Here is a 16,201-nt window from a genome sequence, read left to right on the forward strand (position 1 = left end):
CCTCTACACCTGACAGTTCTAAAGAGGGCGCTGTCATTCCGGGCTCACCTGCATAGGAGCAATCCAAGCTCCCATCACCATAAAGCCCTGATACATGAAGGTGAAACAGAAAAACCAGAACCCCCGGAACAGCCCAGCCAAACCCAACCGGAGCAGAACACCAATCACAACAACCTGACAAAAGCCGGAATTAGGAAGATGGCAGATGAAGGCCAGGAGAGGTATGTCAGTGACTGGAAGAATGATATCATCAGCTCACAGAAACTGACCATGTACCGGAGCCTACAGAGAGACTACAGACTGGCCCCATATCTGGAGAAACTCCCGGACCCCAGAGACCGCCAGATCCTGAGCCGATATAGACTCAGTGCCCACACTCTGGCAATCGAATGTGGCCGACACAGGCAGAGCTACAAGCCCAGGGAGGAAAGACTGTGCCAACACTGTGACCAGGAGGCCATAGAGGACGAAACCCACTTCCTGCTACACTGCTCCAAATACTCAGCAGTGAGGGACACTCACTTCAGGAGACTCTCACATCTCTTCCCAGACTTCATCACCATGAAGGAGGAAGAGAAAACATATATCTTGCTGGGAGAAGAAGAGAGAGCGGTGGAGATAGCAGCGCGGTATGTGAGCGAATGCCATAGACTGCGAGAAAGAGAACTATGATGCCATGGACTATAGCCCCCAACCTGGATCTGCCCCATCCACCTCCCCTATGCCATGGACTATAGCCCCCACAATGGACCTGCCCCATCCACCTCCCCTATGCCATGGACTATAGCCCCCACAATGGATCTGCCCCCATCCACCTCCCCTATGCCATGGACTATAGCCCCCAACCTGGATCTGCCCCATCCACCTCCCCTATGCCATGGACTATAGCCCCCAACCTGAACCTGCCCCATCCACCTCCCCTATGCCATGGACTATAGCCCCCAACCTGGATCTGCCCCATCCACCTCCCCCCACAGCTCCTACCCAACATCCCCTCAGTCCCTATCCCTATTGCCTCTATACACTTGCTTTGGCAAAACTGATGTGTATTTGGTCCTGCCAATAAAGCTTCTTTGAATCTATATATATATATATATATATATATATATATATATATATATATATATATATATATATATATATATATATATAAATCTATATATAGAGATAGATATATATATCTATATCTACATCACCTAGGTGCTTGCCCATCGTCTCCTCAGCTCTCTGGTGGTCTTTCAGATATAATCGAAGGGGCAAGGGAAGGTTGTGGCATTATACAGTGCTGCTCACCATTATTGGCACAGACTGTACGATATCTTCAGAAATAAATGGAAATCTACCATAGTTATAGCCTCAGGATTTTTTTAATTAAATTAGTGGTCAAAAGTTATACAATAAAACATTGTTTTTCAACTTACAAGTTACAATTTCATAGAAACAGAATAAACAGCATGTGCAGCAATAAAGGCATCCCTAATACTTGATTGCACATCTTTTGGCATTGATGATAGCCTCTAAAGGTTTCCTGTAGCCATCTATAAGCTTTTGAATGTTTGCAGGGTTCTTTTTCCCAATGGCAATTTCAGCTCACCCCAAAGATTTTCAATGGGATTGAGGTCAGGACTCATTGCTGGCCATTTTAAAAGTCCATATTTTATTTTTCAACCATTCCTGTGTACTTTTGTTTGTGTGCTTTGGGTCATTGTCTTGCTGGAGGACCCATGATCTTCGTCTCAAACCAAGTTTTCTTACACTGGTCGGGACATTTTGCAATAAAAATATCTTGATAATTCTCCAGTTTCACAATTCCTGTGATACGGTCAAGACCTCCAGTACCAGAGGTAGCAAAGCAACATCACAGCATTATGGACCCTCCACTATGCTTAACTGTTGGTAGGATGTTCTTTTCCTTATAAGCCTCATTGCTCCATCTGTAAAACTGTTGCTTTGCATTGCCAAAAAGCTCTATTTTTGTTCATCTGTCCAGAACATTTTCCAAGAAGGATTGTGGTTTTTCAAGGTACTCTTCCTTTTTTAGGTATTTTCTTCAGCAATGGATTCTTACTTGGCCCTAGCCAATAAAGCTTTGCTTGGTTTATTGTTCGGCGTATGGTGCTTGCTGAAGCCATGACCCAAGACTGTTCCAGGTTGGCCTTCAGGTCTTTGAATGTTTGACGCGGTGTTTTTTCCAAAATTCACACCAACCGTCGAAGCTTCTGAGCTAGACAAAAGGACAAAGATATCATCAACGTATTGGGTCCAGAGACCGAGATAGGGGTGCCACAATCTGTCTTGGTCTTCACAGACCAGAGTTTCCTCTCAGTTTGCAAAGGAGCAAATTTGCATAGGTGGGAGCACAGGGGCTCCCCATCGCAGTGCCCCATTGCTGGTGAAAGTACTTCCAGTCAAACAAAAAATAATTGTGTGCAAGGGTAAAGGATAGAATATCCAGGAAGAACCTGTTATGTTCCATACACTGAGTCGCTCTCATGCTTAGTGTCTTGTGGCCGCCAATCCTATGTCATGCTGCTGTAGACTGCCTTCACATCTATGGAGGCAAAAATGACATGACTCTCCATAACAACAGCCTCAAACTGGGTAAAATGATGTAATGTTTCCCGAACATATGATGGGATGACTGTGACGAAGGGGCGCAGCACTTTGTCAATGTATACTCCCACATTTTGTGTGATGGATCCTAAGCCTGATACTATAAGGAACCACTTCAGTGGGTCCAAGCCTTTATGTATTTTGGGCAACGCATAGAATGTGGGGGTAAAGGGAACCTCAGGAACAAGAAATTTAAATTCATTCTTAGAGATAAGGTATTTCCCCCTGGCAGCCTCCAAAATAACCAAGAGATCATTAGTGAATGTTTGAGTAGGATTTGACGATAATACATTATAAGTATTGGGGTCATTTAAGATTACATAAACATCCCTTTCTGATGGTCCAACAATAGAAGACTGCCCTCCTTGTTGGAGGCCTTGATAATCAAATCTCCATTCTTTCCAAAGTTATCAAGGGCAAGCGACTTCCCCTCAGACAGGTTGGGAACATGGTTCAGAGTTCTGCAAGGAATTTTACACAGGTCATCCTCAACCACTTTCAAAAATATATAAATATTTCTGAAATCCTTATTAGGAGGCATACGACTGCTTCTCCTTTTTAGGTCGGTAAAGGGACCCTCACGTGTGCATTTTTTATTCTCCTGCAGTAGTCTCAAAAGTGCTTGGAAATTCTTGATGTCTTCATCCAAGAGCCCCAATTGAGGACATTGTTCTTTAATACGATTATGAAAGAATAATTTCCATTTTAGATTTCTTCCAAAAATGTTGAGATCCTTTACCCAAACAAAGCAGCTGTAATCGTTGGTTGGAATGAAATTCATCCCTTTCTATAGTACTCCAAACTACTCCTTATTCAGTTTATAAGATGTTAGATTGACAATTTGCCCTGTGTGCTCACTACCTTTGTCTCAGGTCGTAGCCTGTTGGGGTTCTCTGTTCTATAAAAAAGAAGAAGAAAAAAAAGGAACGTGAGGAGGAGGATGGAAAAACAGGATTTTTGGTTGCTTACCGTAAAATCTGTTTCTCGGAGCCTTCATTGGGGGACACAGGAACCATGGGTGTATGCTGCTGTCACTAGGAGGCTGACACTATGCAAATAAAAAGTTAGCTCCTCCTCTGCAGTGTACACCCCACCGACAGGAAGTAGGATCTTCAGTTAGTGAGAAAGCAGTAGGAGAAGCAACGTGTAAAAGAGAAGGATAATATAATAATAAACTTTATATAGCGCCAACAAAATCCATGGCGCTTCACAGATTAACAGCTTCAAACACTCAGAGTGTTCAAAGAACTCAAACGTAGACAGTAAACAGAGCTGTTCAACTTGGGAGGGTGCTGTGTCCCCCAATGAAGGCTCCGAGAAACAGATTTTACGGTAAGCAACCAAAAATCCTGTTTTCTCTATCGCCTTTCATTGGGGGACACAGGAACCATGGGACGTCCCAAAGCAGTCCCTGGGGTGGGAAAAAACAGACTTCCATCAGGCCAGAGGACTCACCACTGCCGCCTGCAGGATCCTTCTGCCCAGGCTGGAGTCCGCCGTAGTTCGGCGAAACGTGTGGATGGAAGACCAGGTTGCCGCTTTGCAAAGCCGTCGGCGAAAGCCCTGTGACGTACCGCACTGGAAGCGCCGACTGCCCGGGTAGAGTGAGCCTTCATCTCAGGAGGGGGCCCTCTGTGCTTGACCCGGTAAGCTTCCAAAATTGCCATTCTGATCGAGTGAGCAATCGTCGCCTTGGAAGCCGTCAGGCCTCTACGCACGCCATCAGGGATGGCGAAAAGAGAATCCATCTTTCGGAAAGCGGCCGTGCTAGCCAGGGAGATCCTCACTGCCCTGACGAGGTCCAGCCTGTTCAACGATCGCTCCAGAGGATGAGTCGGAGCTGGACAAAAGGAAGGTAGAACGAAGTCCTCGTTGAGGTGGAAAGATGAAAACCACCTCGAGAAAGGAAGGAAGGCGGAGGCCTGGGACCACCTTATCCTGGTGGAAAAATCAAGAAAGGAGGACGGCAGGAAATGGCCGTCAACTCAAAAACGCGGCGGATCGAAGAGATGGACCTGAGAAAAGCCACCTTCCGAGATAGAACTGACAGGCAAAACTCCCTGAGAGGCTCAAAGGGGGGAACCCCTAAGAACAACCAACACAACCATTAAATCCCATGAATCCACAGAGGCCCTGAACGGAGGGACAGCGTGGACTACTCCTTGAAGGAAAGTCTTAACCTGTGGCTGAGGAGATAAAGTCTTCTTAAAGGGAAGAAGAGCGCAGGAACCTGGCCCTTTTGAGAACTGAGAGCGAAGCCCGAATCCAGTCCTGCCTGAAGGAAAACCAAATGGAAGGCAGGGAAAAGGGACATAGGTGAAAAGCGGTTGGACTCGCATCAGCGAAAGTAAGCCTTCCAGGTACAATAGTAGATCCTGGAAGAAGACGAAGGCTTCCTAGCCTGGATTATAGTGTGACTCATCCGGGCCGAAAGGCCGGACACTCTTAAAAACAGTGGAGTCCACATCCACGCCGTTAAACTGAGCGACCGATAATTCGGGTGGCAGATCGGACCCTGAGACAGCAGATCGGGTCTGTTTGGAAGGCACCAGGGGTGTCCGCGAGAAGATAGACGATGTCTGCAAACCAAGACCTCCAGGGTCAATCCGGGACGATCAGAATGACCGGCACCCATCCCGCCTTGATCTTTTTCGACAGCTTGGAAAGCAATGGAAGGGGTGGGAACCGATAGGGGAGCAGGAACTGCGACCAAGGAATGGCCAAAATGTCAACACCACTGTGAGGGGATCACGGGACCCTGGGCCGACCCGAGGGACCTCCTGTTCAATCGGGACGCCATGAGGTCCACCTCTGGAGTCCCCCATCGAAGAGCAATCCGACGGGAAACCTCCTGAAGTACCATTCCCCTGCCGCGAGGCCCTCGAAGCCGAGGAAGTTGGCGGCCTAAATGTCCACGCCGGGGACATGCACTGCGGAGCTCACCAGGACCGTTGCCTCTGTCCAAAGGAGGATCCTGGAATCTCGGCCGAGGCCAGAGAACGCCGAGTCCACCCCTGGTGGTAGACGTATGCCACTGCTGTGTCATTGTCTGTCTGGGTTCGAATTGGCAGGCTGCTGAGAATCCTTACCCAGTGAAGGCAAGACGGAAAGATGATCCGGAACTCGAGAACACTGATCGGCAAAGAGGACTCCTGCGCCGACCAACAACCCTGAAAGAACAGGAGACAAAGCCCCGCGCCTCCGCCGAGCGGGCTGGCGCCCGTCGTCACCACCTGCCAGGGAACTGGAAGGAAGGATATGCTGAGAAGGATCTACTCTGGGATAAGAGAAGTGACCTCGGCCACCAGTTGAGGAACCATTTGACCCGGGAGAAAACCGGATCGGACGATGCAGGGAGAAGACAGACCTGTCCCCTGTGATAGAATAGCCTGCTGAAGAAGTCTTGAATGAAACGGGCGAAGGGAAAATTGCTTCCGATGTTGCAACCAACCTCCTTAGGGCCTTTAAGGCCCATCGGAAAGGAGGGGAGCCGAGAACCCTGGAGCAAGTGAACTTCCTGACAAAGGAGGGATATCTTGTCTTCGGGAAGGAAGACTCTGGTCCGACAAGTGTCGAAGAACATGCCCGGAGATACGAGGCGCTGAACAAGACGGAACGTCTTCCTGTTGACGAGCCACCCGCAACAGTTAGAATGTCGGGAAAGATGGATAGACTTTCGGGAGCCTGAAACCGAAATTCCTGAGCCTCCATGGAAGCGATTACTGAACGAGGGGATATCGTCCTGAAGTGTCTCCGACGAAACTTCTTGTTCAGCAAATTGAGATCTGGACTGGGACGACCCTTGTCGTTCTCTGTCAGTACAAAAAGATTCGAAGAGAAGCCTGTGAACCGTTCCTGTTCTGGGACGGGAACGATTACTCCGGATTTAAGGAGGGAAACAATGGCAGTAAAGAAAAACCGGGACTAGAGCGGGGTCTCTCGTAGGTTGGGATTTGAAGAAAACGATCCCAGGACCGTGAAAAGAAGATTTTGTGTCTAGAGGGAACAGGTGCCCTGGCCCATGCGACCTCTGCTGAGGAGACCCAGACGTCCCTGAGGAACAGGAGACGGTTGCCCAGTCTGAGAAACGGGCTGGGGTCTAGTCGTGGGTCATGCCTAAGTGGAACTTCCAGTCCTGGACCTGGAGAATCCACCTTAGGAGTAGCGGGCACGCCAGGGAAGAGTGAGCCGAAGAAAACCTTCTTCTCTTGTGGCCTCTGCAGTTGCGAAGAAGAATCTGATGCCGCAAACTACGAGAAAGGTCGAAAAGACCAAAGTAGCCGCCTAAGGGGAAGAAGGGGACTGGTGCCACCAGTGGCGTCCTTAATAATTTGGTCCAGCTTGGAACCGAAAGGACGTGAACCTTGAAAAGGCAGGCTAGTGAGGGACTTCTTCGATGACTCTTGAGTCAAACAGTGCGACAGCTGGCAACGACATTACTGGGCGCCCGTGCGGCAGAAGACGCGACGTCCCGGGAACAAATTATTCCCCGGCATGAGTAATCTGGGTGGCAAGTTCCGCCAGCCGGCCTGACGGAGCTCCAGCTTGAATGCCCCAACGGAGTTGTTTAGCCCCTCAGATACAGACTTCGAAACCCATGAGGAAGCCAAAGCCGGGCATTGGGATGATGCGGCAGTTTCGAAGGCCGACTTCACGAAGGATTCCATGATCCTATCGATGGAATCTTTCAGAGCCGCCCACTGGACAGCGTAAGGACTGTGTTGGCGGCAAGTCTAGCGGTCGACGGATCCACAGGGGGAGAGGTCGTTCTCTAACGCCTCTCATTCCGGTTGGCAATGAGATCCGGAGGAAAGGGATATGAGACTCCAAGACGCTTGTCTCTTTGAGAACGTCTGGTCGAATTCGCTCTCTCTGGCCAGAAGCTCCTCGAATTCAGGATGAGGAGCAAATACCTTGGGAGGTAGTTTAGACCGTCTAAACGAAACCGCCTGATCTGCGGGTTTCGTAGAGGAATCTTCGATGCCACAGGTCTGATTGGTCGCTCCAATGAGGCTTTGAACCATATCCCTCATGTTAGCGATTTGGTTCGAATCCGGCCCCAAATTATCCTCCGAAGGCGCATCAGAGAAGCCTCGCCTGACTCAGCGGATGAGGATCGGGAGGACGCCGACCGCAGAGGAGGACCGAGTGGCGAGATGGAGCGAGAAGAGGACTCAGACCGGCGTTCCTGTCTGGACCTTTTGCAGCTAGCCTTGGAAGGCTTGGACGGAGCTTCCTGCGACCCGGTGGCTACTGCGGGGGTCTGCAGGGGTAACCGATCCAGCACGGAAACCAGGGTTTGAGACACCCCTGTTAAATTGGCCACCGATTGAGACAGAGAGGAGGCCCAGCCTGGGATGGGTATCACTCTGGGGCGGATCGGCTGGGGGATCCTGGGCGGTGGGAACAATCGGGTTGCTGCAGGACAGAAATAGCGGAGTGTCAGTCTGCGGTGCAGAGCTACTTACGGCAGACGAAATCCGGAGGAAGCTGTCCGGCTAGATGGTATGGACCTCCGGCGAGAAATAGACCCTTAGGCAGGAGGGTGGTAAGGCCTGCTGCCGTAATCTTGATCGATCTGCGTTGCTTAAAATTAACTTTCATTGCTGGGGTTCGAACTCACAGCTCTCTGTTTGCAAGCCTGCACACCTTACCACTGTACTATCTCACTCTCTTGTTCCGGAGGGGGGGACTCGTGGTTCAGGAGTCCCAAGATGGCGCCGGTGGGAGGAGAAAAGGCGGTTCTCAGTGAAATTGTCGGGCGGGAGAAAAGCCCGCCCGACGAACAAGGAAGGGGGGCGGAGTCCGGCACCGGAAGTAGGCCCAGGCAGAAGCCGGGGCCTAAATTAGCGATCGGTGACCGGCATGGAAGGGCCGCAGCGGAGAACCGTGCGCCGCAGAAGGCGATGGTGAGCGGCCGCCTACAGCGGCGGGAGTAGCGCAGCCGCAGGTCCCAAGCGGTGTGGCGGTCTGGCAAGCCGCCGCGCTGAGGGAGGATGAGCAGCACTGTAAGCGGCCAGAGGGACGCAGCTGCAGTGGGCCCGAAGCGATGCGGCGGCCGGCAAAGCCGCCGCGCTGAATAGAAATGAACGGCCGCATACAGCGGCCGGAGCAGGGAAGCCAGAGAGGGCCGAAGCGATGTGGCGGCTGGGAAGCCGCCGCGCTGAAAAGAACGGCCGCATACAGCGGCCAGAGCGATGCGACGCAAAGCCACCACGCAGAAAAGAAATGAACGGCCGCAAACAGCGGCCGGAGCAGGGGAGCCACTGAGGGCCGAAGCCACCGCGCTGAAGCTGGGGCTAGGAAGCCTGCAGGACCCGAGGCGGAAATGTCCCCCCCCCTGAGCAAGGCCACGCAGATAGCGTGCCTGGACACGGAAGTGGCGCGGCTGAAAAGAGATGCGATTCGCATCAGAAAACCCCCCTAAATAGGATTTTTTTTTTTTTTTTTTTTATTTCTGGGATCCAGGGAAGCCACAGGGTGGGGCGGGAAAATACTCACCTAAAGATCCCCCGCCGGTACTAACCTGGAAGGAATGAGACGTCCACGGAGCTGATGGACGTCCTCGTCTCCTCCGACCGACAGGCTCTGGTGGGCGAGTGGGTGGGGGACGGAGCCAGGACCGGACTTCTGAGCACGCTTGTGTGCTAGGATCTTGGTCCTGGAGAGGAATCTATGAGGATACGGGGTGGCAGTACACGCCGTACTCATAGTCCGCATAGTGGGACTACAGGTGTGACTGTTCACCCTGTATCCCTCCGGAAAAACCTGAAAGGAAACGACGCACATTGAGGTAGATAAGGGTCTAATGAAAGACCCGTGTCCACCTCCTACTGACACTAAGCTAAACTGAAGATCCTACTTCCTGTCGGTGGGGTGTACACTGCAGAGGAGGAGCTAACTTTTTATTTGCATAGTGTCAGCCTCCTAGTGGCAGCAGCATACACCCATGGTTCCTGTGTCCCCCAATGAAAGGCGATAGAGAAAGAGGGCCTGTTTCCATTGGATGGTATAAATGTGTCTTTCCATGTTCCCATCTGTTTACTAGAGCCTCCCCGCTTGTCTCCATCAGGATTTAGAGTATCTCCCTCTACCATGGGGGTTAGCCCTACAGTATAATTCGCCCCTCTCGGTATCTGATGTATCAGCGTCAGACGATGCTTCAACTGATGGAACTGTGAAATTTTAAGCACTACACTATTTTCTTTAAATTCTGCCAGATCCCTGGTAAATTGTGTAGGTTTTCATTCCTTTATTAGGGACTGGAATTTTTCCACTGATGATTGTAAAATATTTTCCCATCTGTTAAAGTCAGGTTCCGATTTATATTTCAACAGTTTCTCAATTTGCTCATTCAGTTTTTAGTTGAATCCTCTAATGAGCGCTTCTCTTCATAAACCTCACTGAAAACTCAACTGATTTTTTGTACCAGGCTGTCAGTAATTGGGGGCTCCTGATACGAGGAGAGGGAAAGATGTTAATTCTCAGTCCCTTGGGAACAATTTTATTTTGAATGTAGTTGTCCAGTCCCTTTATTTCCTGCTTCCAACCCATTCCAAACCATCTCAGCTGGGTTGAGGTCGGGTGAGTGTGGAGGCCATGTTATCTCACATCGCTCTCCTTCTAGGTCACATAGCCTTTGCATAGCCTGGAGGTGAGTTTTGGGACATTGTCCTGTTGATACACAAATGATGGTCCCACTAAGTGAAAACCAGATGGGATGGTAGTCTTCACAGATCCCTGTGGTAATCACTCTGGGTAATGTGCTTTCGATTTGGAATAAACCAACACTGTCACCAGCCCATGGTTCAGTGGGCACCACACACTCACCTGTTTTGCATTTCACAAAGACATGGTGGTTGGTACCAAAACATTCAAATTTGATTCATCAGACCACGAGACAGATTTACACTGATCTAATGTTCAGTCCTTGTGTTGTTTGGCCCAAAGAAGTATCTTCTTGTTTGTGGTCTTCAGTAGTGGCTTCTTTGTAGCAATTTCACAATAAAAGCCTTCTCAGTCTCATCTGAGCAGTTTATGTTGAAATGTGTCTGCTACTTTATGTCTGTGCATTATTTATGAGGGCTGTTATCTGAGGTGATGTGAGTGTGGCTTCTGAGGTTGGAAACTCTGAGGAACTTGTCCTCTGCAGCAGAGGTTGTTCTTGGTCTTCCTTTCCTGTTGAGGTTCTCATGAGAGCCAGTTTTATCATAGCGATTGATAGTTTTCATGACTGCACTTGAGGATACCTTCAAGGTCCCAGTAATTTTCCGCATTGAATGACAGTCATATCTTAAAAGTAATGATGGCCAGTTGTTTCACTTTACTTAGCTGAGTTGTTCTTAACATGTTCCGACGCAGAGCAGTTGTGGAATATGGCTCAGCATTGTATAGAGCTGTGTGCCAACATGACCTCTGCAGAACACACCAAATGATCGCAAGCACATTCTGATGGCCAGTGGTTACACAAATTAACTCGACAGGACTTATCTGTTCATTGGAAACGATTTCAGGTCATACCTGATGAAACTGGAGGAGAGGGGTATAAAGCGATCAGAGTAATAAGGAGGAGGGTACTGTGAGTAGTCCAAGGTTTAACAAATTCTGGATTGAACATCTTTGAGGTTCTGATGCCTTCTGTCCGAACCTACAATGTACTGTATTTTTTGGACCATATGACGCACTTTTTCCCAAAAACTTTTTTAGGGGGAAAATAGGGGTGCGTCTTACGGTCGGAATATACTTACAAATACTATTGCAATGATCCCGGTCCGGCGATGCAGCTTTCCTTCCCAGGCTAGTGCGGCGGTGGTACTCCTCTGTGGGGTGGTGGTGCTCCTCTGTGAGCCGGTGGGGCTCCACCGGCATTTCGTGAAAGCCCAGAGGCCCCCGCGGAGCCAGTGAGATCTGAATCTGAGCATGCGCTGCCCCTGGCGACCATTTTCCCGGAGGCCAACGCATCACAGCACTGGATCTGCGGGGGCCTCCGGGCTTTCACAAAATGCTGGCAGGGCCCCACCGCCCCACCCCCCACAAAGGAGCACCAGAGCAGCACCACTGCCGCACCAGCCTGGGATGGAAATTCCCAGAGGCCACCGCACCAGCCTGGACAACCGAACAACCCCTGTGACCACCCCTCCACCTGTGCCGATACACCCCCCCCCCCCCGGTAAGTTAAACTGTAACGCGGACCCCCAACTGACACATATTTTTCCCTAGCTTCACTCTGAAAATTTGGGGTGCGTCTTATAGTCCAAAAAACACGGTAAACATTACAGCAACGAAGAAAACCATTGCATGAACAGGTATGCCTAAACTTATGGCCGAGGCTATACATCCACGTGAGCAACAGATTACTATTCTCAAGACCACTTACAGCTAGTAGAGGTTTTGAAATTGACAGTCTACTACATATTCGCAGAACCTTAACTTTACAGAAGCCTGGACGAGGCACTTTAATCAGAAGAAAAATCCAGTAGGTGATACAATAAAACTGGAAAACCTCAGTGATGAAAAACTGTTTATTTTATTAGCAGAACTAGCTAACCCCAAGTCACCTGACTGCTGCAGCCAATCACAAAACTCAATGGACATGCAGCTTAAAGGAAACCTGTCACCCCCCCCAGGCGTTTGTAACTAAAAGAGCCATCTTGTGCAGCACAAATGCTGCATTCTGACAAGGTGGCTCTTTTAGTTATGATGCCTGCACACGCTGAAATAAACGTTTATAAAATGTGCCCCCTCATACCCTGAAATTGCCAGGGAGGCGGGTCTTTCCTTCCTAATCAGACGCAGCACAGCTGTCACTCCGGGCCTGTGCGTGCAGCCTCCTCTTGCATTATCGTCCCCTGCGCCTGCGCTGTAAGTACAAAGGGCAGCGCAACTGCGCACACCCCCCAAAAAAAAACAATGCGCAGGCGCCAGGGACGATAATGCTGCAAGAGGAGGCGGTGCACGGCGCGCAGAGGCCCAGTGTCACAGCTGCGATTTCAGGGTATGAGGGGGCACATTTTATAAACGTTTATTTCAGCGTGTGCAGGCATCATAACTAAAAGAGCCACCTTGTCAGAATGCAGCATTTGTGCTGTACAAGGTGGCTCTTTTAGTTACAAAAGCCTGGGGGAGGGTGACAGGTTCCCTTTAAGAACAGGAAGCAGTGTGACCTTGGTTGGATCGGAATATGACCAATTTCATTAGTTTCCAAGAATCCCTGCGATTAGCAAGTTTTGTTAAAGAAGTTGTCTGGGCACAATAAACATTTTACTATTCCATTTGTTAAAAAAAAAAACCCATAAAATAAACAAAAATGAAGCCATACTCCCCTACTGGATTTGGCTAAGGCAGCCACATGCTCTGCATTTACAAGTGCAGAAAGTGGTTTACGTTCAGTGCAACAGGCAGGACTGCCAGGATCTATGATTGGCTGCAGTGCTCATGTGTCTACAGAAGCACATCATAGGCAACATGTGCAATCCTGCAACGATTTAGACACCTGACCACGGCAGCTAATCACCAGTACCAGCAATCCTGCTCATGTTTTGAACAGTGACGACTTCCTGCCGATGCAGACCACAGAGTGTCCAGTGATGGAGCCCAGTAAGAATATAGCTTCATTTGTTGTTTTTCCATTTCCCCACTAACTAATAAGGCAATGCCTTTAATACACTCTTTAAACAAGATTTTCATTCACCTGTCCAGTGTTAGGAGCCATCATTCACCACTCACCTTGCACATCATTCCGGAGTATCTCTGTAAAAACCATAAACAGTGCCTCTTCAAAGCTGGAAACGGTAGCCGGATTGGCCCTGCATGTGATCCTTACCGAGAGGCAAATGGACTCAAACAGGTAATGGTTAAAATGCGGCTTGCTGGGGTTCTACAAACATGAAAAAAAATAGTTAAGTCCAGTGCATGAGCAGGTCTGTCATTGAGCAGCACCATGCATGGCCACTCACCTTACTGACAGCCAGCAGCTTCTGCGTTAGCTGTGGGATGACAGAGGGGATGTACGGGATTATGGCCTCCTGCAGCAGGGAGAAGCTTCTCATGATTGCTGCAGAAAAGAAAATGGAAGAGGTAATGAAGTGGGTGCCACATGTATTCTGCTGCCGCCACTGTGTCCTAGGAAGCATTTTTACCAGTGCACAATGGTACAAGCACACAGATTTATGGGGAGTTTTATTTGGAGCAGATCTGCTCCAAAAAGGCTCCTGATAATTTGTTTTATTTTTAAACAACGCTTTCAGCATTTTTTTTTTCTATTTAAGATTTTGAAAAATTCCTGGTGGGAAAAAAAAGTGCATGTACTCCAAACTAAGAAGTGTTCAAGAGAAATGCTGTGATCCATGCCTCAGTCCCCCCAAAAAATAACAACACTCTTTAAAAGTTGCATTTAGAAAAGAAAGATTCCTCGTTTCGTCAAGCGTTTTCCACTTGAAAACTCAGTTCCTTACAGCCTCCAAAAAAACTGTGTGCAGAGACCCAAAAGTCGCTTTAATTCAATATGTTGGAACTAGGTGGCCCCTAGCTTTAAAGATATTGGCCACTACTTTTAGACAGATAGATGATCCTTCCTAAGGATAGGTTATGTCTAATAGGCCGACACCTGTCAGCCCTGCCGATTACCTGTTATTGGTGTCTCCAGCCACCACTACTCACTTGCCGAGCTGCTCCATCTTCTGATAGTGGCCACCGTAGGGTATTACACATCTGTCTCCTAATGATTTGAATAGGAGGCGGATGTGCAGTACCAAGCCTTGGCCACTATTAGACGGCAGAGCAGCTCCGCAAGAAACTACTTCCAACCAGCGGCCGCTGTCGACACAAATAACAGCTGATCGGCTGGGGTACAGGGTGTCGGACCCCGGCCGATTAGACATTGATGACCTATCCCAAGGAAAGGTCGTCAATGTAAAAGTACATCTCTTTAAAATCTGCACCTTTATTGCATTACTTCGCTTGTATACTGCACTTTATGGCAAAACTACCTAAGCAAGTCTCAGAAATGTAAAGACCTCCCTGGAAATAGTCGGGGAAAAAAACAAAAGAACATAAGAGAGCGAGAATAGCATTCATTAGTGCATGGCAGGTGGACTTCGCAGGTCATTAATGACTACATTATGCAGCTATGACAAAAGTGCTCCAAAACAACATAAACGGCTGCAAGTACAGAGGTGACATGTGGCTTTCTCCTAGTGCTCGCTCACTGCTTACCTTTCATGATGTATTCGTTCTCGCAGGAGCCGGGTAATGAGAGCGCTTTGAACAGATTTGACAGAAGTTGTTCTGTGTAAGGTAACATGTCAGCGGCAGAGATGCTGTGGATAAAGATGCCATATTGCACTTTAAATTACATTCACTACAAGGAATCTGATCTATAGCACAGAAGACACCACGTTTGACACACACAGAAGACTCCCCCAGAAAGGAAAAGGCTGGTGCCAGATCCCCGATTAGACGAGTCTGGCAGCAGCCCATCTCCCAGAGAAACAAAGCGTCAGCCGTGTTGATTGCAGACAGACGTTTAAATATTTCGCCAGCAGAACAACACTGGTGAAAAAACTCTGCGTCTAACGAACAAGCCAGTTACAGAAATACAATTGTGTTACAGGAGGGGCACACGAAAACTGACAGACAGCAGCTCCTTACAGGGTGGCGTTGGCACCTCCTCGCATGGTGAAAAATCGCTCCAGGGCATGCGCTGCATACGTGTGCACAACAATACTCTCTGCCTGCAGGTGAGAGATCAGCAAAGGAATTGCCACCAGCAACTGATCTTTAGGAACCTGGAAAATACAGAAGACATGAGTGCGTCTGCAGGGAGGCCACTCGACATTTATTCATTACATGTCAGGAACACAAATCACACCTAGTGGGTTTAAAATGGTGTTAAGCCATTTTTCTGGTGTAAAAAGTCACAAATTATGCTGCACACCATATTTACAACCTTTCTGCATAACCAAGAGGGATTAAAGGTGCAGTAATAGTGGTGGTAGTGTCACCAAGTTACCTGATTCCTGAAGAACATGATGTACTTGATCCCATCGGCTTTCAGCACAGGATATTCATTAACTGGAAAAATTAAATATGAGTATAGACTACAAGGATCCAGATAGATAACATACACCCCAGTTATACAGCCCCTGTAAAAATGGTATATACTTTTGTGGTTTCCTGATGAAGGAGGCATAGTACTCAGAAACGCGTTGAATAAAGCCACTTGTCATCTGAATAGCCATTTGGCAGAGTTAATCCACCTTTTTAGCCCATTTTTTTTCTTTACTCTGGCTGGTCACGAGGAGACCGGTGGATCTGCAGCAGCTAATATTTCTATGAGCCCGTGTTTGCGCTCTATCTGGTGAGTAAAATCTGATTACAGGTATCTCTTAATACCCACATAAGACCCTATTGCGCTTTTACGTTCCTTCCAGCTTTTTATTAAAACGGTAAAAATAAAATGCCATTCTCTGTGCTTTGTTTTTAGGGTTTTAGAAGCAAAGTAAAAATAACTAATTGACGTGACTCTTCAGGCCAGTATGATTACAGTGATGAACTTTTAAAGTGTGTGTTACTTATAGAAGTAAAAAAA

General features: G+C 48.5%; 1 protein-coding gene across 3 annotated transcripts in view; it reads right to left on the reverse strand.

Moving 5' to 3' along the window:
- Positions 1–16,201, reverse strand: part of CSE1L (chromosome segregation 1 like) — a 111,454-nt gene that overhangs the window by 65,479 nt on the left and 29,774 nt on the right. For all 3 annotated transcript variants that reach the window (XM_069750824.1, XM_069750825.1, XM_069750826.1), the window contains exons 15-19: positions 15,623–15,684; positions 15,262–15,398; positions 14,827–14,930; positions 13,569–13,666; positions 13,339–13,489 (exon numbers count right to left, since the gene is read on the reverse strand). In XM_069750824.1, coding sequence (XP_069606925.1) covers positions 13,339–13,489; positions 13,569–13,666; positions 14,827–14,930; positions 15,262–15,398; positions 15,623–15,684 — 552 coding nt within the window. The remainder of the gene's footprint in view (positions 1–13,338; positions 13,490–13,568; positions 13,667–14,826; positions 14,931–15,261; positions 15,399–15,622; positions 15,685–16,201) is intronic.

Source organism: Ranitomeya imitator, chromosome 2 (genome assembly GCF_032444005.1).
Source record: "Ranitomeya imitator isolate aRanImi1 chromosome 2, aRanImi1.pri, whole genome shotgun sequence".
Classification (NCBI taxonomy): Eukaryota; Metazoa; Chordata; class Amphibia; order Anura; family Dendrobatidae; genus Ranitomeya; species Ranitomeya imitator.